This window comes from Oncorhynchus gorbuscha, linkage group LG18 (assembly GCF_021184085.1).
Source record: "Oncorhynchus gorbuscha isolate QuinsamMale2020 ecotype Even-year linkage group LG18, OgorEven_v1.0, whole genome shotgun sequence".
In the NCBI taxonomy this organism is placed as follows: Eukaryota; Metazoa; Chordata; class Actinopteri; order Salmoniformes; family Salmonidae; genus Oncorhynchus; species Oncorhynchus gorbuscha.
In genome coordinates, this window is record NC_060190.1 from 17,438,830 (window position 1) to 17,461,934 (window position 23,105).

Sequence of the window (23,105 nt, forward strand, 5' to 3'; positions counted from 1 at the left end):
GCATGTCCATGTCTCTCTGTCTGTAAGCACTGAACCTGAGGATGTCGACCTCCCACCTCTTGACACAGCTTCACACCCTGCTATATGTCACAGAGGGCAACCAGGCAGCGGTCAGAGTCCACACCTCAGTCGACTGTATCGATTGGAGAAACGTGTGTCTGGCCCCGAGGGGGGGGGGGGGCACTTTACCAACCCATAAGGCATCTTGATGTTTTGGCATTTGAGACTAGTCCAAATATAGCACATGAGCTGAACAATCTATGGTTCATATTGCTTCCAAATATGATTTTTAATTTACATTGTCATACAACATCCTTTGACATTTTTCTTAATGTAGATATTATACATCAATAAATAAGGTGGAAATATATTATAAATGTGGCACCATCACAGCCACTTTGCACTCGTTGGACTCCTTCTCATAATCATATTTGGCAGCAAGGCATACAATATTAATCCATCGCATCGAGCACGAAGCCTTACATATCTCTCTGAGGTTGTGATCCGTGGTGTGGAGTGCTCTTTTTAATGTTACTTCTTGACATTCGTGCAATATTTATCCGTACGCTGCAGTTTCAATACGTCCGCCAGTAGCTCGAAGCACGATGTGTAACGTAGACGTTAAAACACACTTTGAAATGTTGCACTCTGCCCTGGCTGAGGATTCGTTCACTCATCTCCTGAGGCCTATAGAGTAATGGAGTATTCCTCTCTATAACCGAGCCTATCTCTCACTCTCACACACACACACACACACACACACACACACACACACACACACACACACACACACACACACACACACACACACACACACACACACACACACACACACACACACACACACACACACACACACACACACACACACACACCTCTAGCTCCTTAGATGGAAGCAGAGAGTGGCTAATGCTATTGGTGTCTGTTTGCCCTGCGGCTATATATGAGGTCTGTCTGTCTGCCTGTCTGTGAGTGTGAATGGGAGATTATGACAGTGAGAGTACTGTACAGTGGAAGTCCATCAACACAAGCTTAGAGCTCTCCCTTCTGGCTGCATTGCGCAATGACGTGTCTCTGCAGTAGCCTCGTGGAGTAGCTAAGTCTAAGTGGTCCACAATCAAAGATCTAAGATCAGGGCCTGTATGTATCAAGCGTCTCAGAGTAGGAGTGCTGATCTAGGATCAGACCCCCTCTGTCCAAGTAATTGTATACATTATGATCTAAAAGGCTACACTGATCCTGGATCAGCACTATGGTTATGAGCTGCTTAGTGACTACAGGCCCTGCTAAATCAAATCAAATATCTGACCCTGTGGATATTCTGACCACTCTGGCTGAAATAGAATGGACAAATCAAATATCTGACCCTGTGGATATTCTGACCACTCTGGCTGAAAAAGAATGGACATTGACTAGCTTCTATCAAATATCAAACAGATGACAAATGTCTGTAAATGAAGGGCCTCGAATTATAACACAAAGAAGATACTTTGGGAGGCCCAATCAATATCATTGAGCTGTGTAGTTTTGTAAAGAGAGGATATTGTTGATGCCTGAAGTGATAGATGACTAACTGCACCTTTGGGAATTTTTGTTTGTTTTCAGATCTTCTCAGACAGTGAAAATAAAGACCAGGAAAGAGAAGTGTGTTTTGTGGATATCGCCTACGACGAGATCCCTGAGAGATACTATAAAGAGTCTGAGGTGAGTGTGTGCGTGTGTCTGCATCTCTGTGTGTGTGTGTGCGTGTGCGTGTGTGTGTGTGTGTGTGTGTGTGTGTGTGTGTGTGTGTGTGTGTGTGTGTGTGTGTGTGTGTGTGTGTGTGTGTGTGTGTGTGTGTGTGTGTGTGTGTGTGTGTGTGTGTGTGTGTGTGTGTGTGTGTGTGTGTGTGTGTGTGTGTGTGTGTGTGTGTGTGTGTGTGTGTGTGTGTGTGTTGTTTCATTAGAGCTAATGGGGCCCAGGGGTTAATGTAGGGGTTATTGTAGCCACAGGCTGTCTCTGTAGTCGAACACTGGTGATTAGAGTCTTATTATTAGTCTAAAAATAGAACCAGCATCATGGTTCAGACATAACAATGACAGTGGATACAAGGACATTCACCGATACTTATTGATACTCAGTGATACTCAGCGATACTCATTGATACTCAGTGATACTCATTGATACCCATTGATACTCAGTGATACTCTGTGATACTCAAAGATACAATGATACAACAGACGGACACCATTTCAGTCTATTGGTTTTGCCCTAAGCATCCTAGTCATCCAAACTATTTCATTGGGTTGGAATTTTATTCAATTAAGTTTACGTTTAGTTATATTCCCGAATTGAGTTTGTATTGCAGATAGACCCACAAAACACTCCGCAATACAGCTCTGACCAGATAATGCTAGCTAAGCTAACTCTAGCATCACCTTCTGATTCTCTCCCCATACACCTCTTCCTCATCTAACTTTCAGTGTTAGAAATGAGCATGTTAGCATATAGTGTAATTTATCATTCAAGTATAGTTAGACTGTTGAGTATAGCAGATGCAGTAAGCGGTGGTTGAATGATAAATTGCCTCAGCCCCTGAGATTTAGCGAAGAGTCTCTGGAGGGAAAGATTCCTATTTAACGTTAGTGTTCCATTTTCAGCTTTCCCATAATGCATTTCTCTCAGGGCACAGAGGTTTGGATTAATTACTGAGATCTACGTGTGTGTGTGTGTGTGTGTGTGTGTGTGTGTGTGTGTGTGTGTGTGTGTGTGTGTGTGTGTGTGTGTGTGTGTGTGTGTGTGTGTGTGTGTGTGTGCGTGTGCGTGCGCGTGTGTGTCCACCCCAACAGGACCTGCGGTACTTCAAGTCAGAGAAGACGTCGAGGGGCATGCTGCAGGAGGGCTGGAGGGACACCCAGGAGCCCATCATGTGCTCCTACAAGCTGGTCACCGTCAAGTTTGAAGTGTGGGGCCTGCAGACGCGCGTAGAGCAGTTTGTACACAAGGTCAGAGGTCACTCACACATGTACACACAGCCATTCTGTCCTCCACTAAACCCTTCCGCAAAAGGCTTTATACTCAGTGCGTGAGTAGTTTGTGACTTAGTGTTCACTATTTAAATAGCAAATAGCAGCCACTTACTCTATAGAAAGTGCTGGTACATTTTTGTAGATCTGCTCTGAGATCAGTGTTCTCTGACTCCCTCTACTGTCTCTCCCTATAGGTGGTGCGTGACGTGCTGCTCCTGGGCCACAGGCAGGCTTTTGCCTGGGTGGATGAGTGGATCGGTAGGTCGACAAGCATTGCTCTATTGGTCCTCTCACTAACTAATCACTGGGTAGTTTTCAGTAGGGCAATTTTGTATAGGTATATAAGTATAGGTAGAGTCCCTCCCAGTTTATTCTGTACCTAATGAACACTCCCCAAGTTTAACACTGGGACATAAAGTCACTCTTTCCTTAGAATGGTATCAATGAGAAAGCACTTCCATTTGGATTTGACTCCTTTTGTGAGTTCAGTGGTTACTGTTGATGCTGTCTCTAATTTACTGTCTGTATCATTGTGTGTAATAGAACTAAATAAGGCATGTGAACCCCTAAACACCATCCAATTCCCCATCACTGCATCTAACCCCGCTCTATCTTATACGCTGGGTGACCTCTCAGATATCCATAATCACGTAACCAAGGGGGCAGATTCTAAGCCCAGTTCTGGACTAAGAAGCATGCGCAGTGGAGAATCTCCATTGAAAGTCCTTTTTAGTCCAGCAATAGGCCTAATCTGTGTCTGGGAAAATCGCCCCCTAGAAGTACTGTCATGTCCAGGGTTGGTCTGTGTTCACTAGCTCACTACTTCAGTCATACACAGACAGCAGCCCCTGGACTGCAGTTCCTTTCATGTTTATCTGTAAAACCAATTCCTGCAATTCTGTGTTGGCGTTCAATCAAACAATATCTCTCCTGTACACTGGTCTGTTTCTTCTTGTGTCAGCAATATTTGTCATTCTTTTTGACATCAAGGCTTGTAAGATGTTTGCATCAATGGCTCTATTTGCTACAATTTCCTAACAAAAGAAGAGCAATTGCTGAAATATCAGGAGATATTACACAGAAGATATTGCACTCATTGGATCATGAAAGCTGTGTGTATGTGGGGCGTGAATGCATGGCAATAAGAGCAGCAGCAGTAGCAGTAATACTAGCAGGACTCTTATTAGCACTCAGCTTTTTCCATTGCTGCAGGGTAAGTCCATAACAAGCCATTACTGCTGTAATGGGACACCGCTACTCACTCTCTCCCTTCTCCTCTACCTCTGGGGGGGAATAACTTTCCCTCCTATGCACTATTTGGATGATTCCCCCTCACACATCTCCTCCTAACGTATTTGGGATGACCTTGCCTTGGACTGTTCTTTGGGAATGTATTTTTTTCCGTCGATGCTCCCAACCCTTCCCGTCTGACTTGGAGGGTTCTGGATCATTTGTTCTCCCTCTGTTCTCCTTTCCCTTCTCCCTCTATCCCTCCCTCTCTTCTCCTTTCCCTTCTCCCTCTATCCCTCCCTTTCTTCCTCTTCCTAACCAAGCTTTGGCCTGACTAGCTCTCTCCTCTCGACACCAACTCTTTTCGGTCGTGGGAAGCTAGCTCTGCCCTCTCCACCTCCTATTGATTGTGCTTGAACTTTGACCTTTCGCTCCCCCCCCCCCAAAAAAAAAGCACTAATCCACCACCCAGCGCTCTCTACTCACCCACGGCGTGCCCCTCCTCACTTAACCCCTCCTCTACCTTCGTCTTGAGTGTCCTAAAGGGAAGACGCCAACATCTCCACCTCCCTCCTCCCCTCTTTGCAGATATGAACTTGGATGACGTGCGGGAATACGAGAAAAGTATGCATGAACAAACCAACATTAAAGTTTGCCATGAGCAGCAAGAGCATTCCACGAACTCCCCATCACTGGATGACATAGAGATTCATGACAAAGTCAGCGTATGTGTCGTTTCATTTCCTCTTGTTCTGTTTCATATTGACGTGTTCTGTTGTTCATGTCGACATGACTCAGGAGGGAACCAATCACTCTTTTTCTATGCAAAATGTTTTCTGAAATAAGTGGTTCTTGCAAGCTTTAGTTGTTTCTATATCGGGAAAACATGAAGTACAAAAATATTCACATCTTGAGAAAATATCAAATGACTTTTGATTTGAAAATGTTTGATCATTTTGATTATGACATAACTAGAAGTGATGCCAGGCTAAGATTAGAAAGAAGCGTTAGAATGCTTTGGAGTGCTGTCTCCCCCCTCATTCTCTCTCTCTGTGCAGACATGACGATGGATGAGGTGAGAGAGTATGAGCGCACCATCCAGGAAGCCACCAACGAGAAGATTGGGATTTTCCCCCCGTCGATCTCCATCAGCGAGATGCCCCTGTCCTCCTGCACCCTCTCCGGCCCTGCCAGCGCCCCCACCACCCCCCTCTGCACTGATGCCCCAGAGTTCCTCTCCGTCCCCAAGGACCGAGCCCGCAAGAAGTCCGCCCCTGAGACCCTCACCCTGCCCGACTCCGCTACCCAGAACCAGAGTGGAGTCCCCCAGGGCTCTATGCTGGTGCCAGTTCCAAATCAAAATCACTCCCCCTGGCCCTCCTCTGACTCTGACCAGGCTGGGTTAGGGGGGGAATAGGAGGGACGGGATGTTCTTTTCCCCAATATGCCCCGCCACCTCACTGTCTTAGTAGCCCAGCAAGACTAGCCTCTACGCCCCAGTGCCCAGTCCTCCAGGCCCAACTAACCATATCCCAGAGTTCAGTGCTTCTTACACATATCACCAGAGGTCAAAGGTCTAACCACCAGTTTCCAATCTCCTACATCCTCAACACAAGTCGGTTTTGTCAGCCTTCAATGGATGGCTTCCTCTTCCTGAGATCTAGCCAATCAGATGTCTGACCGACTGTGACAACCACCTAAGCTGTCCATCAAGAGAACATATCCACAAGGGGTTTTGTGTCCTGTCCTCAATTAGCGATCCCTGTGTTCATCTTAAAATACGTTATTGATAAAATGCCACATGGATTCTATTTTTTTAAATATATCAGGTCAGCTGATGATCCTTATGTAATGTAAATGTAGTTGCCATAACACCACGAAATTAGAGATACAATGATATTAATATTGTTTTGTGAACATCTTTCCATGGACTTCTCAGCCTACAAATATATCGAAATATAATTTGGACCTTGAAATAAATACACTTTTTAAATTAACAAAATGGAAGTAGGAGTACTGTAGTATAGTTAGATTTTATAAATACATTGACACCACCTTTCACCTGGACAGAGGACAGACCATTCAAAACTGAACCCAGATCTGTGTATGTTCACGTCTCCACTCCACACTCCTACTGAAACAGATGCAAGATCAGTACAATCACAGAAAGAGATCCCTTCTCAGGTCTCCAGAGCTCTGCCTCAGCCCTCTTTAGGAAGGGCAGGGAACGTAACCATTCTCTCCTTGCTTTAAAACACAATTTTTATACCTGCACAGATATATCTATATACTATATCTATACTCACCTGTCTACTTAACTAACCTTTGGAACGTTTACACAACATTAGATAAGCCATGATAAAATACATATTGGGTATCAAGTTTGACATTGAGGAGTGATGCAGTCCGTTTAATCAAATTGGTATAGCAACAGAACAGATATGACGAGGGAAAATGACATTTGGGGGATATGCTGTAAATGTAAGTGAACATTGAGCACAGTGGAGTTGATAAGAAATTCCATGCTTTCGCAGGGCACTCGCTTCAACCTGGCCTTATTCTATGTACTTGGTTATCTTTGCGTTGTGCGCATTGTGTTTTTAGGAATACCGATAATGTTGCTTGCCAATGTTGGTTCTGTACCAGTTTTGGTGGGATCCGAAAGTTATTTTGACGCAACAACGTTAGCGGCGGCCATCTTTTTTTCCCCTGCGCTAGCCTCACCACTGTGTCATCAGAAACTTTTGGGGGGGGGGACATTGAGGACTGAAGGTTTCTCTTTATGTAATGCCCTAGCTACTGTTTTATACAATCACATAAATGCATAAAGGGGCCTCATATGCCGCATGAAATGTTCACAAACATGTATACATATGTGAAGTATATGTGTATATAAATGGCAGGATATATTGTGGATGCGAAATTGTGGAGAAAGCGAATGTGCCGTTGTCCTAGGCTCTGTAGTGTAACCATTGTATAGTAAAGCCAAGTTTTAGCAGAGACTGAAACGGAGCATGTTCTGAGAAGACAACTCTCTACTCAGTGCCTCTGCATGCAAAAGTCTCTATTGTCTCGTCTGAATACAAATCCAAAACATTTCAATGAAGAAAAAACATCCCATTTTGTTGTGATGTTAAAGGGCAATTGCACCACTTTTCAACCTCATTTTCATTATCTCCGGCACAATACCGGTGTCTGCATATGTGAAAATGGCGCAGTTCTACATTTTGTAGAAAGAAATATAAAGTTACAAAGTTCTGCCCGATGACATCATCAACCATTTTTTTTTAACTGATTTTCAAACACATTGAGATTCACGGTGACGTGGAGAAATAAAATACCCCCCTCTGGCTTGAAACTCGTTTCAGGTTTTGAAAATCACCGTTTTTCTTCCTTTTAATCCTACCTTGTAATGTCATAGAGAAGCATTTAGAACCTTATCTTTGCAACCACAGATCATAGAAACACACCGTTTTCACATATCTAGACACCCGTATGGTGCTGGAGATAATGAAAATTAGGTTGAAAAGTGGCGGAATGGCCCTTTTTAAGCCTACTATTCAATTTATTGCAATTTCAAAACATTGATTTGAAATACAGATTCATGTTAGTTGCTTTCATCATTGTTTTGTCCTGAAGACGTCACATTACATTACATATGTGGGCATTTGCACTTTGTGATGAGAAAGCGAAATTAGCCGTTAACAAACATACTGACTGTTATATCTCTGTTTTGTTGGACAAGCCGACTTGTTGGTCAGATATAGACCACTATAGACCACTCTACACTATAGACCACTATAGACCACTCTACACTATAGACCACTATAGACCACTCTACACTATAGACCACTATAGACCACTCTACACTATAGACCACTATAGACCACTCTACACTATAGACCACTATAGACCACTCTACACTATAGACCACTATAGACCACTCTACACTATAGACCACTATAGACCACTCTACACTATAGACCACTCTACACTATAGACCACTATAGACCACTATAGACCACTCTACACTATAGACCACTCTACACTATAGACCACTATAGACCACTCTACACTATAGACCACTATAGACCACTCTACACTATAGACCACTATAGACCACTCTACACTATAGACCACTATAGACCACTCTACACTATAGACCACTATAGACCACTCTACACTATAGACCACTATAGACCACTCTACACTATAGACCACTATAGACCACTCTACACTATAGACCACTATAGACCACTATAGACCACTCTACACTATAGACCACTATAGACCACTCTACACTATAGACCACTATAGACCACTCTACACTATAGACCACTATAGACCACTATAGACCACTATAGACCACTCTACACTATAGACCACTATAGACCACTCTACACTATAGACCACTATAGACCACTATAGACCACTATAGACCACTCTACACTATAGACCACTATAGACCACTCTACACTATAGACCACTATAGACCACTCTACACTATAGACCACTATAGACCACTCTACACTATAGACCACTATAGACCACTCTACACTATAGACCACTCTACACTATAGACCACTATAGACCACTCTACACTATAGACCACTCTACACTATAGACCACTATAGACCACTCTACACTATAGACCACTATAGACCACTCTACACTATAGACCACTATAGACCACGCTACACTATAGACCACTATAGACCACTCTACACTATAGACCACTATAGACCACTCTACACTATAGACCACTATAGACCACTCTACACTATAGACCACTATAGACCACTCTACACTATAGACCACTCTACACTATAGACCACTATAGACCACTATAGACCACTATAGACCACTCTACACTATAGACCACTATAGACCACTCTACACTATAGACCACTCTACACTATAGACCACTATAGACCACTCTACACTATAGACCACTATAGACCACTCTACACTATAGACCACTATAGACCACTTTACACTATAGACCACTCTACACTATAGACCACTATAGACCACTCTACACTATAGACCACTATAGACCACTCTACACTATAGACCACTATAGACCACTCTACAGTGTCTAACCCCAAAATGTCTCATCTCTACACAAGATGCTCACTATCATTCTAAACTGTACTCGTCTTTGCTGTTAAATGTCCTGTGGGATACATGTGTTAAATGATATTGACTATCAGGAATAAAAAAAAGTTCCAGGGATATGTTTGAGTGCCAGTAAACGAATGGCTATATCAAAACGAACGCAACATGAAAATGCATAACATCCAGGGTCAGTTAATTTTCGGAGAGAAGGTCGAGGTTTTATAAATAGTCAACTCTTTCATTGTCGGTTGCATGCTCCACGTAAGTTCATGAAGACTCTTTGAGTGAGCTTATCTGGACCATGGAACCGAAAGTGAATGAGTTTACTATTTACGGAACCTAGTCCTTCACTCTGGAAAAATAACCAACCCTTGAGATTATACTTGTCATTTTCCATTTAGTTTTGAGAGTGCAACAGTTTGGTTTGAATCTACAACATTTAAGGTGCAATGTCCCATTTGTTAGTTCTCTTTATCGAGCTGTTAAAAAATCCACAGTAGAAAAGACAATTGTAACTACATACTGTACGTTACAACCCTATGTGCAAAATACATTTAAAAATGTATTTTTGGTTGAAAGGACATTGAAAAAATGTATTTTTTGGTTGAAAGGACATATTGAAAATAGGTATTTTTCAACATATTATGCTCACTGTGAAAAGATTTACTTAGAATTTGCGACCTCCCCATTGTAGTGTGCATCATCGACATTCCAGTTGCTTTTGGTGATCCTACAGCTCTTTGACATAATGACACATGATCTATGAAAACAATATTTGAATCCATCTTTTTTTTAGTTTCTATTGGGGGGGGACTGTGTTTACTTTTGAATTTTTACAATATACCTTGACTCGGAGGTTGGTTTTCTGTTATAAGTTTAACAAGTGCTGTAGTTTGATTTTGTGGTTTGCTGTATTTCAAATGGCATCTGTTCATTCTATGAAAAGGACCAAGCTTTCGTTGTGTCCCTCCTGGTGCGGCTTGCCAGGCTGTCGTGCTGTCTCCCTAGCTCTGGTCCAGGTTGTCACTGCTGCTTCCTGACACTGAGCCTCTTAAGCAGGACGAGCGTTAGCAATCCACACTAACACCCTGGACCAGAGCTACTGTTTCCCTATCTGAAGTGCCATCCTTGTTCGGCTACTGGAAGTCGCTCTGGGTTCTTCCACTGATTATACTTGTTATATTTTTACTGCCCTCCTTGAGGTACATTTTGGTTCTCTGTTGTAATTATTGTTTCACTTTTTTCTTAATTCTTGTAGTAAATAAAGTTTACTTGCTACTACATTTTGCCATTGTTGGTTGTCAGATGTGGTGCCTCTGAAAGTTTGTGTGTGTGTGTGTGTGTGTGTGTGTGTGTGTGTGTGTGTGTGTGTGTGTGTGTGTGTGTGTGTGTGTGTGTGCGTGCGTGCGTGCGTGCGTGCGTGCGTGCGTGCGTGCGTGCGTGCGTGCGTGCGTGCGTGCGTGCGTGCGTGCGTGCGTGCGTGCGTGCGTGCGTGCGTGCGTGCGTGCGTGCGTGCGTGCGTGCGTGCGTGTGTGTGTGCGCATGGTGGTGTGTGATTGCATTGGGGTTTGTGTGTGTGTGAGAGAGTGAAAGATAAAGAGCAAGGGGAATTAACATTTTGCTTTATACACTACATGACCAAAGGTCTGTGGACACCTGCTCGTTGAACATCTCATTCCAAAGTCATGGGCATTAATATTATGTTGGTCTCCCCTTTGCTGCTATAACAGCACCCACTCTTCTGAGAGGGCTTTCCACTAGATGTTGGAACATTGATGCGGAGACTTGCTTCCATTCAGCCACAAGAGCATTAGTGAGGTTGGGCACTGATGTTGGGCGATTAGGCCTGGCTCACACTCTGCATTCCAATTCATCCTAAAGGTGTTCTATGGGGTTGAGGTCAGGTCTCTGTGCAGGCCAGTCAAATTCTTTCACACTGATCTCGACAAACCATTTCTTTATGGGCCTTGCTTTATGCATGGGGGCATTGTTATGCTGAAACAGGAAAGGACCTTCCACAAACTGTTGCCACGAAGTTGGAAGCAGAGAATCGTCTGGAATGTCATTGTATGCTGTAGTGTTACGATTTCCCTTCACTGGAACTAAGGGGCCTAGCCGAACCATGAAAATAGTCCCAAAACATTATTCATCCACCACCAAACATTACAGTTGGCGCTATTCATTGGGGCAGATAGCGTGCTCCTGGCATCCACCAAACCCAGATTTGTCTGCCGGACTGCCAGATGGTGAAGCTTAGTTCATTACTCCAGAGAACGCGTTTCCACTCCGCTCCAGACTCCAATGGTGATGAGCTTGACACAACTCCAGCCGACACTTGGCATTGTGCATGGTGATCTTAGGCTTGTGTGCGACTGCTCGGCCATGGAAACCCATTTCATGAAGCTCCACTAAACAGTTATTGTGCTGACGTTGCTTCCAGAGGCAATTTGGAGCTCAGTAGTGAGTGTTGCAACTGAGGACAGACAATCGGTCCCGTTCTGTGAGTTTGTGTGGCCTACCATTTCGCGGCTGAGCCGTTGTTGCTCCTAGATATTTCCACTTCGCATTAAAAGCACTTACAGTTGACCGGGGCAGCTCTAGAAGGGCAATTATTTTACGAACTGACTCGTTGGAAAGGTGGCATCCTATGACGGTGCCACTTTGAAAGTCACTGAGCTCTTCAGTAAGGCCATTCTACTGCCAATGTTTTCCTATTGAGATTGCATGGCTGTGTGCTCGATTTTATACATGTGGCTGAAATAGCTGAATCCACTCATTTGAAGGGGTGTCCACATCCTTTGTATAGTGTATATTGTATATAACCACAGGGGCACAGACCGCTACAGGCGTCACACAACATTACCACAACTCAATATGAAATACCATAAACTAGTCACGGGGGGGCGCTGTCTGATCTTACCGAAGTTGTTCATCTTTAAACCAGACACTGAATACTCTATGGTAGCCGTGCGTAAGTCTCGCGAGGTTTGCACTTCCTATTTTCTTCATCCAGCATGGCCACGCTGTTTGAGGGATTCACGTTGTGCGGACTTGTACAAACTCCAAGTGCTTCAGATTCGGCAATTCAAGGAATTGAACTGGATGGAGACAGTGACCATGCCGTCGTCACCGATTCTACGAGAGCTGTCACTTTATACAAGGTAATGTTGACCAAAACAAGTGGCTGGAATGTTGATCCAGCTTAGCGGATGGGATGATGGCACACTCGTGTCCATTGACATTGCAGTAGGGGATCCGACGTGTTTCAAAATATAGCTACATATAAAAATAGAAATTGCTCACTCTTACCAGTATTGCAATGATGTTCAACAACGATCTAGCTACAAGTCTGCGTATTCATAAGGGTTACTTGAATCAATCGATGTGCACATTATCACACGTACTGTTTCAATGAGAACAGTAAACGTTACTACTAGATAGCTGCTTGGCGTGGGTTTGTTTGGTTAGCTAACGTTGGTGCCACTGTCAAAAAGGTAGTCACACTCGTCTTCTACTTGAATATGAACTTAGCGTACCTTTTTTTAATATGACCATGGTTGTGTTTCTGTTGAAAAAATGCATGTGGTGTTTACGTATGAGGTGCTGTGTTGACAGGTTTCAGACCAGAAGCCTCTGGGTAGCTGGACGGTGAAACAGGGACAGTTGTTGACTTGTCCTGCAGTGTTCAACTTTCAGACCAAGGAATATGTAGTGGTCTCTGACAACAAGGTAACACTTGTGGACAAGTCCCACAAACATATAAACTAAACCCATTTAAAACATCTGGATTTGACAGTTGAACTTGATTCTTATAATGAAGTTTTTGTCTTCATGTTGTTCATGGTCAATAAATGTTTACTCACTAGGTCATCAGAGTTTGGAAAGAAGAGGACCTAAATTTAGACAAAGCATTTAAAGCAACTGTAAGAATGAGCTCTCTCTTGCTCCCTCTCACACACATACAATTTCAATCTCATCTGCTTTGACTTTGTCAATTATGGTGACATACTCTGCAAATGAACATGACCTGTGCCAGCGAAGTCATTGTACCATAATCTAACAAAAATATGCCATATACATACATCTTAGGCTTCCCTCTGACTTTGCAGTCGTTTTGCGATGTCTCGCAGTTATTGGTCTTTAACTACGTCCGTGTCTGCGTGTCTCTTAGGTATCTGCTGATGTATGGAGGGTCCACTCTGCCCCAGGGGGAGAGCCTGTGGTGCTGTTTCAGAGAGGGGCAGTCAGACTCCTGGACTCCCTCCTCTCTGCCCCCCAGCAGCCCATAGAGGACATCCTGTCAGAGGAGGAGGACATAAGGTCAGACAATGGACACTAGTCTGGATTAGCGATCCATAACCTTCGGGTTGGTTGGCTTTAGTCCCATCACTATAGAGGCCGGTTTGCTTATTCTCTTACAGAGCCATGGATATTAAAAAATGTAGTCTAAAAAAAAACTTGCAACTATGTTAATTTGAAGTGAGTCAGAGGCAATGATAATGCTGTCAGTACTTGGCTCGTTTGGGTAACAATAGTTTGTGTGAGAAGCACACAGTTGACAAATGTCTTCATGTTACCTCATAGGTGGAGCACCAACATCGTGGCTGAGAAACAACACTTTGTCCTCTTCACGACAGAGCAGGTAGAATATCCTTTCCTTGCGGTACACCAGTACACTGAATAGCCATGTGCTCAATGACCTGCCAATGAGCAGGCATAAACCTGGTGCCATTTACAACATGCTATATTTTGTGCAATTATGAATTCGGTGCCACACTGTCGTGCTTAACATGGCTTCCCTGTTGTCCGTCACAGAGAGGGGAGCACTTCCTGTATGTGCAGAGGCTCAACCCCAACACTCTACAGAAGTATAGGCTGGAGAGAGAAGACTCTGGAGCTTCCCCATTGAGTTTCTCTGCCTCTCTCCGGGACAAACACATCAACCTGCTCTACCTGTGTGAGTACGGCAGTCACTTCCCTGCCGAAGTAGTATGTTATAAATGTTAATGTAGTGATGTTAATTCAGCTTTTAAGATTCATTATGCAGAAATTGTTCTGGCATTTCCTGGTTGTTAAAATTCTAATAGTTATTTTCAGTTTGTGACAAAACAAACAATGTATCGTGTAGAGAATCAATGTACCATTTCAAATGCTGTGAAATGTCTTTTAAATAACCACAAATATTGTATTTTCAGCTGTTTGAAGCTGGTGTACAAAACCGAAAGTAAAAGACGCGAAAATGAACCTTAAGAACAGAGAGCATAGAAATATCACACGTAGAACATATGTACTTCTTAGACTTGTTTTCAATGAGTGACAGATCTATAACTCACATTTCTGTGTGAATTTGATCATGTTGCCCAAAAAGTTATATTTCAGCTTTAATGGTGTGTGTGTGTGTGTGTCCCCCAGATATCCAAAATACTGTTGAAATGGTAGTGCATTCGATATCAATTAAGCACTTCACAAACAATGAAAAACAGTTGTTGATCATCTTAGCTCCAGTCTCATGATAGCACTTATGGTTTTCCTGAGAAACTTGCTCTCTCAATTATGTGATGGTGTCATAAGGCTATGATTGACCTGACTTGCGTCTCTGTCTTCTATCTCACTCTCTTTTCTCCAGACCCTAACGGCTGTGTGTACCAGTGTGTGGTGGCAGTGCAGGGGCCTGTGGGGCTGGAAGAGGTGCAGGCCCTGCCTCGTAGCCTGCGCCTGAGGCTGCCCGTTGGGGAGGGGGAGCTGGGCGCTGCCTCGGCAGTGGCCCTGGACGAAGCTCATGTGGCTGTGGTGGGGATGCCCCATCCCTCCGCCAGGACTGGCAAAGGTAAATATCAGGGTTGGGATCAATGCCATGTCAATTCAGGAGCGAAACTCAAATGTCGATTTTCCTCATGTGGGAAATTTACTTCATGAATTTGAGTGAATTATGATTCTCACAAACATTCACCCAATCCAACATCAACACTTTTTGAAGTTCAGATTTGATGCATGTAAACAATGTGGTGATATCTTCCCCTTGTATGCTTGGGAGCTTTCACCATATTGCTGACATCCATCCAATCCTTTTTATGTATCTTTTTATTTCAGATTTCCTCTGCATCTGGAATACTAATTTCCAGACTCTTCAGGCTGGCAAGGAGATGGTGGGAAGAATCCGTGGACAGGTAGGAATACTCAGAATTGTGCATTTTTGCCTCAACTCTATACTTGTATCTTGCACTAAATAAGACCCGCTTCTCTCCTATTTATATCAATGATCATTCCTTCGTTTCCCCTCAGGTCTGGTGTTATTTAGGGAAGCTGTTTGTCCCTCATGGCAAGGCCCTCTCCGTCATTCCCTACGAGTGTCAGAAGTCCTCCCTGGCCTCAGCCCTGGGGAAACTACGACACCCTGGGATCGCAGGTCACACGGCATCTTCTCAGTAAAACAGTCACCAGAGTGGCGTTAGTCGTCATTGACAGTGTCTGGTTGAATCTAAAATGGCACCCTATTCCCTATATAGTGCACTGCTTTTAATACCATCCCTAGTGTCACCTATCTAATGTTCTTAATCTGTCAATTACTGTTGAAATTATCTGAATTGCATCCCTTGAAATGTTATTATAAACTAACAGTTTAGTGACTGGGATTTTATTTCATTTGCGTTTTTTTTAGTGTCCAAATCGTCAGTGGCTATCCCCTCTTGGAACACCCTACTCCATGGGGATCAGCCACAGGGGCCCACCAAAATAGTGGATACCAGGAAGAGTGTAAGTTAACCTGACTTCCAGAATTGATTGACCCTAACCCTAATACTTTACCACTGGAATGGATTCATGTTAATTTCACCTGTTCTGATTGGTCCTCCCTTGTACAGAAGCTGAGACGGAAGAGCCAATCAGTGCCTGCCCTCACAGTGGACCAAGTACTGGAGCTTATCAAGGTATTTTAGATCAACTGTTCATTTTGCTCTTCTGTTTTAGTCTCAAGCAGGTTTTGATGTTGTATATTTATATCAAATATAATGGTCCTCGAGGAAATGTTAAGTTATGTGTTGACTGTGGTCCATCTCCAACCCTTCCAGACTGGTCCAGTGGAGGAGGTCCGGAGGGAGGTGGAGGCCCTGGTCTCCAGAGGCGATGCCCAGGACCTGCAGCTCTCGGTGGGCCGGCTGGCCTGCCACCTGGTGGCCCGAAGCCAGGTTGAGACGGCCTTCTACGCTCCCGGGGCCTTGGCACGGCTGGTGCAAACACAGTGCCTTTGCCACAGGTGAGGGTGGCATTGGGTTGACTGGACCTCCTATGGCACGGGAGTATTTGTCCTTTGGACAGGGAGGTTATCAGAATGATGGGCGTGACAGGTTAATGATGCTGAAAGGACAACAACCGTAATACCAGCATACGTAGGAGAGTGGCCCTTTTCCAAAAAGTACAGTGGTGTAGTAGGTGTTGCGGACACTCCCTTAATCCCCACTGATGCAAAGTAGTGTAGTGGATCTAATTATGACGTATCAATTATGTAGTACAATAGAGAAATCATATATATAAAGATATACTCCTCAGTACCCCCCACAAATATAAATAAATACAGTTGAAGTCGAAAGTTTACAAACGCTTAGGTTGGAGTCACCACTCCACATATTTCTTGTTAACAAACTATAGGTTTGGCAAGTCAGTTAGGACATCTACTCTGTGCAGGACACAAGTAATTTTTCCAACAATTGTTTACAGATGTTGAATTATAAGTGAAATAATAATCTGTATTACAATTCCAGTGGGTCAGAAGTTGACTGTGCCTTCAAACAGCTTGGAAAATTCCAGAAAATTGTGACATAATTTGAGTCAATTGGAGGTGTACCTGTGGATGTATTTCAAGGCCTACCTTCAAACTCAGTGCCTCTTTGCGTGACATGGGAGAATCAAAAGAAATCAGCCAAGACCTCAGGAAAAAAATTGTAGACTTCCACAAGTCTGGTTCATCCTTGGGAGGAATTTCCAAACGCTTGAAGGTACCATGTTCATCTGTTCAAACAATAGTATGCAAGTATAAACACCATGGGACCACGCAGCCGTCATACCGCTCAGGAAGGAGACGCGTTCTGTCTCCTAGAGATGAACATACTTTGGTAAGAAAAGTGCAAATCAATCCCAGAACAACAGCAAAGGACCTTGTGAAGATGCTGGTGGAAACCGGTACAAAAGTATCTATATCCACAGTAAAATGAGTCCTATATCGACATAACCTGAAAGGCCGCTCAGCAAGAAAGAAGCCACTGCTCCAAAACCGCCATAAAAAAGCCAGACTACGGTTTTCAACTGTACTTCGGGACAAATATCATACTTTTCAGAAGACATATGTCCTCTGGTCTGATGAAACAAAAATAGAACTGTTTGGCCATAATGACCATCGTTATGTTTGGAGGAAAAGGGTGGAGGCTTGCAAGCCGAAGATCACCATCCCAACCATGATGCACGGGGGTGGCAGCATCATGGTGTGGCAATGCTACCAAATACTAATTGAGTGCATGTAAACTTCGGACCCACTGGGAATGTGATGAAAGAAATTAAAGCAGAAATGAATCATTCTCTACTTTTATTCTGACATTTCACATTTTTAAAATAATATGGTGATCCTAACTGACCTAAGACAGGGAATGTTTACTAGGATTAAATGTCAGGAATTGTGGAACTGAATTTAAATCTATTTGGCTAAGGTGTATGTAAACTTCCGACTTCAACTGTGTATATATATTTTTTTCTTTTTGTATATTTTTGTATTTCTCCCAGACCTCCAAAATGGTCATTTTATAACATTTCATAATAGAAAAACAAAAATGTGATGTTCAGGAGACTATTTTGGAGGTCTGGGAGAAATACAAAAATATATTTTTTACATTTTTAATTTGGTTCTCATCTGAAAAATATATAGGAAAACTATTTTTTTTAAATGTAGAAAACAGGATTTTTCCTTCGCTGGGCAGGCCCCTTGGGCTTTTTCTTTAGCAAAATGTGAGTATACCCACTACCAGGCACCACTACACCACTGCATAGGGCCGATGGAAAGACAGCATAATGTTAAAGGATAGGCCGCCTATAAACTTGGACAGAATAAGCCAGTAGGTCCCAATCATGAGAATAGGAAAAACACAACATTTACGCTAATGTACAACTATTACTTCCCATTGCGTAAAACATTTCATGTTTAAGCACACAAAGTAACCGGTGACCAAAAGTTTAAATACAACAATATTTCACACTTTATTTTGAAAGAGATTGCTAACAGCAAGCGTGGTGCAATAAAAAAACACATTTCCACTCACCAGATGATCATTTGAAACTTAACTTCTTGTTGAAAGTTATTCTTGAAAAGGGAGAAGCTAACAGCCTTTGCAACAAAAGATGGCTGCTAGACCATGGGGAAACTACTGCTCCCTATTGTGTAGTGACCTGTTGGCCTTTGAGAAGGCAGTAGTTACCGTGTTTTTTTAGCATAAATGGTCCCACCTATTACAAGTCAATTTGATTGTTTGATTAAACTGTCACTCCAAAATGTTACCCTAATACAGTTGAATGGCAAATTCCTTCTATCTAGCTTACGATGGCCTAGCCAATGGCTGTCTTGGCTATCTAGATTTATCTCCCAACAGACCACCCAAAAAAATATTGATTGCATCTTTTTTTCTCTTCAGTGTTCACCTTTCCTGACCAACAAAATCTGAAGAGATTCAATCAGAACATAATTGAAAAGAACAATGTCATTTATAATTATTGTTATAATTATTTAATAAATTATCTGAAGTTGTAGAAGGCCCTCATTGTTCTCCACTGACTTCGGTTTAGTAATCATTTGTCGTGTCTATTTTCTCTCAGGTTGCATTTTTTTCACTATTCTGAAAGTCTAAAGAATCCATATGTTGTTCTGAGATATGAATACTGAAATGCTGGATATGTTGAACTCATTATTATGGTGGCCTTATGACAATTACAATCATGGTCTTGAATTGGACTTTTTCTGGGCTCGGTCTTGACTCTCTCGGACCGCTTGTCACCCTCCCGGTCTTGACTAAGTCTCGCCCCCCCCCACCTCATCTGGTTTTGGTCTTGACTTTGACACTCTTTTCTCCGGTCTTGGTCTTGAATTGGTCTCGAACACTGCCAGACATCATAGGTGAAGACATGTTGAGTGGGTACCTATCCTATTTCTTTGCCTATCAGTAGCAATGAAGGAAAGGAGACAGGGAAAGGAAGCTTTTTGTTATAGTATTTTCACACAGACTGTTGTTGAGACCCTTGGTTTGGTTCTGACCTGTTCTATGTCTTTCTGCAGCATGTGTCCCGACCTCCTGCTGCTGGCTCTGGAGCACAAGGACTACTTCCTGTGTCAGCTCTGCCTGCAGCTCTTCCCAGACATCCCTGAGGTGGTCACGTGTGCCTGCCTCAAAACCTTCATCGGGTCAGTCTAACTCGATGGTGTATGGGGGCGTCTTTTGTAACGACCTATACGTTGTGGATCAGATTAATTCTGGTGAAGTTCAGGATAGTGTTTCCTGCCAGTGCTGGAGCTTGATTATGTATTTGTTGGCCTAATTGTTTTGATGGTTGAAGTTTCTACTCATTGTGTACAATGCATATTCTTTCCACCACATTGTAAACCAAGCGGTCTCTTTTGTGGCTGTGTATTGCTTTTTAAATGGTTTATTTTGAAGTTCTTTATTTCTAGAACTTGTTTTGTTTGAACCATTTCCAATGCTTCCAAGTGTTACAGCAAATACATAGTTTGTCAATTCATATAAATAGCCTGAAATCAGGATCGTTGTTGTAACGGCTGTGTGTCGTTCTCCCTCCTCCAAGTGTGCCAGACGGCGATGTGGAGATGGTGAGCCTGGAGCCGGACAGCGTGTCCTTCATGGAGGGCCTGGTGGCGGCGGGGGCCCGGGGGGGCCAACAGAACGGCTTCAGCCCCCCTCTGTTTGAGGACAGCTGGGACCCCCACCACCAGCCCAAACCTCCCCAGCACCAGGATAAGAAGAACCCCACACTGCAGCTGGAGGTCTGCCCCGTGGGTCTACACAAGGCTGTGCTACTGTATCCTTGTGTGTTCCATTGCAAGACTACAGTAATATCTGATAATGTCATTGTTGATTAAACAGTGTATTTGATAGAATCATCAATAGTCAGATGGATTGAACCAATACAGGGCTGTGTTACTGTATCCTCTCACTATAGGTTTGTTGAATTGGTTGATTCGTTCAATTGTTCATTAATAGGGATAGATACAATGACACATTTCATTGTCAACAGTCTGCTGCGATGCACCATAATGTTTACCGTGCGCTAATATCAGTCCATAGAAATGACTCTTAGACATGTGTGGAGGTGTTATAACTTAACTGTGCTGCCATAGTAATGAGGTCCTGCAGACGCCGTACAGTGACAACCTTCTCGTCCCCCACCTGAAGGACCTCAATGCTCCGCAGGTTATTGTGAGTAGCTACCTGTCTCTCATCTCCTTGACAATATGCCATAGTTGGGATCAATTCCATTTCATTCAAGTCGATTCAGGAAGTAAATTCCAATCTTCCTCATTGAAGAACAATAACATTTTGTTACCTTCCTGAATTTAATTGGAATTGACTGTAATCCTGCAATATACCATGGTGGGTTTTTATCTATTGACTTCCAATTTATAAACTGCAGTTAGCTATGAGGATATGTTGAAAGACTGGTTGCATCCTTCTATTTCCTTTCCTCTCCTAGCTCTTTCTTCAGTACCTCCAGTTCATCTATTTCAAATATTCCCAAGACGTCTACACACAAACGCCAGTTTTGAGATCGCCCACAATGACGCAGGTTGGTACATGGAAGCATTAAAGTTATACAAAAGGTGAATGCATGTAATTATATTGCATAACATTAACTTAATGTATGTGTTCTGAATTTCCTTTTTCTTTTCTAGATCATTGACTGGGTGTGCCTGTTGTTGGATGCTCATTTCACAGTCTTGGTCATGGCTCCTGATGCCAAAGGATTGCTGTCAAATCTCCAAAGCTTTGTCAAGTCCCAGGTATGTGCTTTCTCTTTGGTCCTCACTGCAAATGATAGTTGAGCATTTTTGTCATAATGGTTCCCTTGATAACAACTAGTGTCATTTGTTTTTTTGCTGTGATAATGAAACCCATTTGAGGCACCCAGGGAGGAATGTTTACCTCTTCAGTGGTTCAAACAGGAAAAGCAAGTGGTGTTGCCATTATAAATGCTAGCCGATTTCTGTCACGAGCAGCATCAACAATATTAGGATGAACACGATGCACGACTTTGCTCTCACACAGTCACACAGGGTGTCTGCGGGTGTGCACTGGTTCGCTCCACTCTGCTAAACCATGCCCGCTACTGAACCATCCCAGCAGAGGAGTTTAGCCACACGCTTCAACACTCTTATTTGTTGTGTAAATTGGCACACTACTGCTATTTACTTTGTGCATCTCCTTCATCTCGCTGACACACATACTGTATGTATATGGTTCTTTGTTGTACGGGTTGATTTAACATCTATCCCTGTCTACCCATTCCAGGTGAAACTATTCTCTGAACTGGGGAAGATCGAGGGCAGCCTTCAAGAGCTCCACAAAATGAAGCCGTCGAAGGACATCAGCCAGTACTCCATAGAAGTCATTGAGCTTTTTTAGACGATATTTACAGATTATTTCCAATAAAACTTTGCCGTTGACCTTTTCCCCATTTTTCTCTTGGTCAGTTGCATTGTTGTTCCACTTTGTATTTGGTATGCTACCAAAAGGTCCATGGTTCAACTGCTATATCATACCTCTCTACTGTAGATGCCTACGCTGGTCCCAGGTCTGCTTGTGCTTTCAACGATGAACATAGGAGTTGGCTGTGCAGCGCCCAAACATATCTGGGATCAGTCTAGTTGATTCCCAGATGTGTAGAGAAAATGATTCTCAAGTTCTGAACTGTGGCATTGCTGAGGCTGAGATCCCTATAGCCATGTGATTTGTATTTGTCTGTATAATCTGAGGGTGTGTGTAGTAGAAATATTTGCTCATATGAATTATGAAAACTATAGTCCCATGATATTTCATCATGGCATAGATACTTTTAACCTATGGAACATACTGCCCCTTTTTATAGGAATATACTGACATGTCTAAAAATAGAAATGCGTCTCAACCTTCCATATGGTTGACAATCTTGTGGTTGAATGTTGTATTTCATGAAGGCGATTTGGACAGTGAATAACGTCTCCCAATCACATAGTCGCACATGTTTTCTATAGATACATTTTGTGTTACATTCTAACAAAGTCAATTCTGAATTCATATGACAGTATTTGTATTAAAAATACCCTATGCACAAAATGAAACTGGCCTTTGTCCCATCGTGATGAGTTGTATGGTTATCATATGTATGTTTAAATTAAGATTACATGGTACCCTATACAAAAGTATGTGGACACCCCTTCAAATTAGTGGATTTGGTTATTTCAGCCACACCTGTTGCTGATGGGCACGGGCACAAGTTAGGTTTTAAAAGTAGGTGGGGATCATGTATGTATATATATTTTTTTTATCCAGTCAGACTCCAAACGGCCTACCCAACCACTGAAGCGCGTAAAAATTGTCTGTCCTCTGTTTTAACACTGACTACCAAGTGTCAAACTGCCTCTGGGAGCAACGTCAGCACAACAACTGTTCGTTGGGAGCTTCATGAAATGGGGTTCCATGGACAAGCAGCCGTGCACACAAGCCT

At 43.0% G+C, this 23,105-nt stretch overlaps 2 protein-coding genes across 3 annotated transcripts in view; both read left to right on the forward strand.

The window, feature by feature from the left end:
• Window positions 1-7,601, forward strand: part of LOC124003444 (cytoplasmic phosphatidylinositol transfer protein 1-like) — a 93,476-nt gene extending 85,875 nt beyond the window's left edge. The window contains exons 6-10 of one of the 2 annotated variants that reach the window (XM_046311712.1): window positions 1,606-1,704; window positions 2,829-2,984; window positions 3,203-3,266; window positions 4,827-4,963; window positions 5,297-5,437. In XM_046311712.1, the coding sequence (XP_046167668.1) occupies window positions 1,606-1,704; window positions 2,829-2,984; window positions 3,203-3,266; window positions 4,827-4,963; window positions 5,297-5,302 (462 nt within the window). In that variant the 3' untranslated portion in view covers window positions 5,303-5,437. Of the gene's footprint in view, window positions 1-1,605; window positions 1,705-2,828; window positions 2,985-3,202; window positions 3,267-4,826; window positions 4,964-5,296 lie in introns of both variants that reach the window. The other variant, XM_046311711.1, reaches the window with a different exon arrangement.
• Window positions 7,602-12,337: 4,736 nt separating this feature from the next.
• Window positions 12,338-22,714, forward strand: LOC124003090 (nucleolar protein 11-like). Its single transcript, XM_046311141.1, has 18 exons — window positions 12,338-12,517; window positions 12,972-13,085; window positions 13,223-13,279; window positions 13,528-13,676; window positions 13,941-13,998; window positions 14,172-14,313; window positions 14,983-15,183; window positions 15,447-15,523; window positions 15,639-15,762; window positions 16,015-16,109; window positions 16,217-16,282; window positions 16,424-16,608; window positions 19,666-19,791; window positions 20,190-20,423; window positions 20,743-20,821; window positions 21,096-21,188; window positions 21,295-21,402; window positions 21,911-22,714. The coding sequence occupies exons 1-18, from the start codon at window positions 12,371-12,373 to the stop codon at window positions 22,022-22,024; spliced, it is 2,169 nt and encodes a 722-aa protein (XP_046167097.1). The 5' UTR covers window positions 12,338-12,370; the 3' UTR covers window positions 22,025-22,714.
• Window positions 22,715-23,105: the final 391 nt, after the last annotated feature.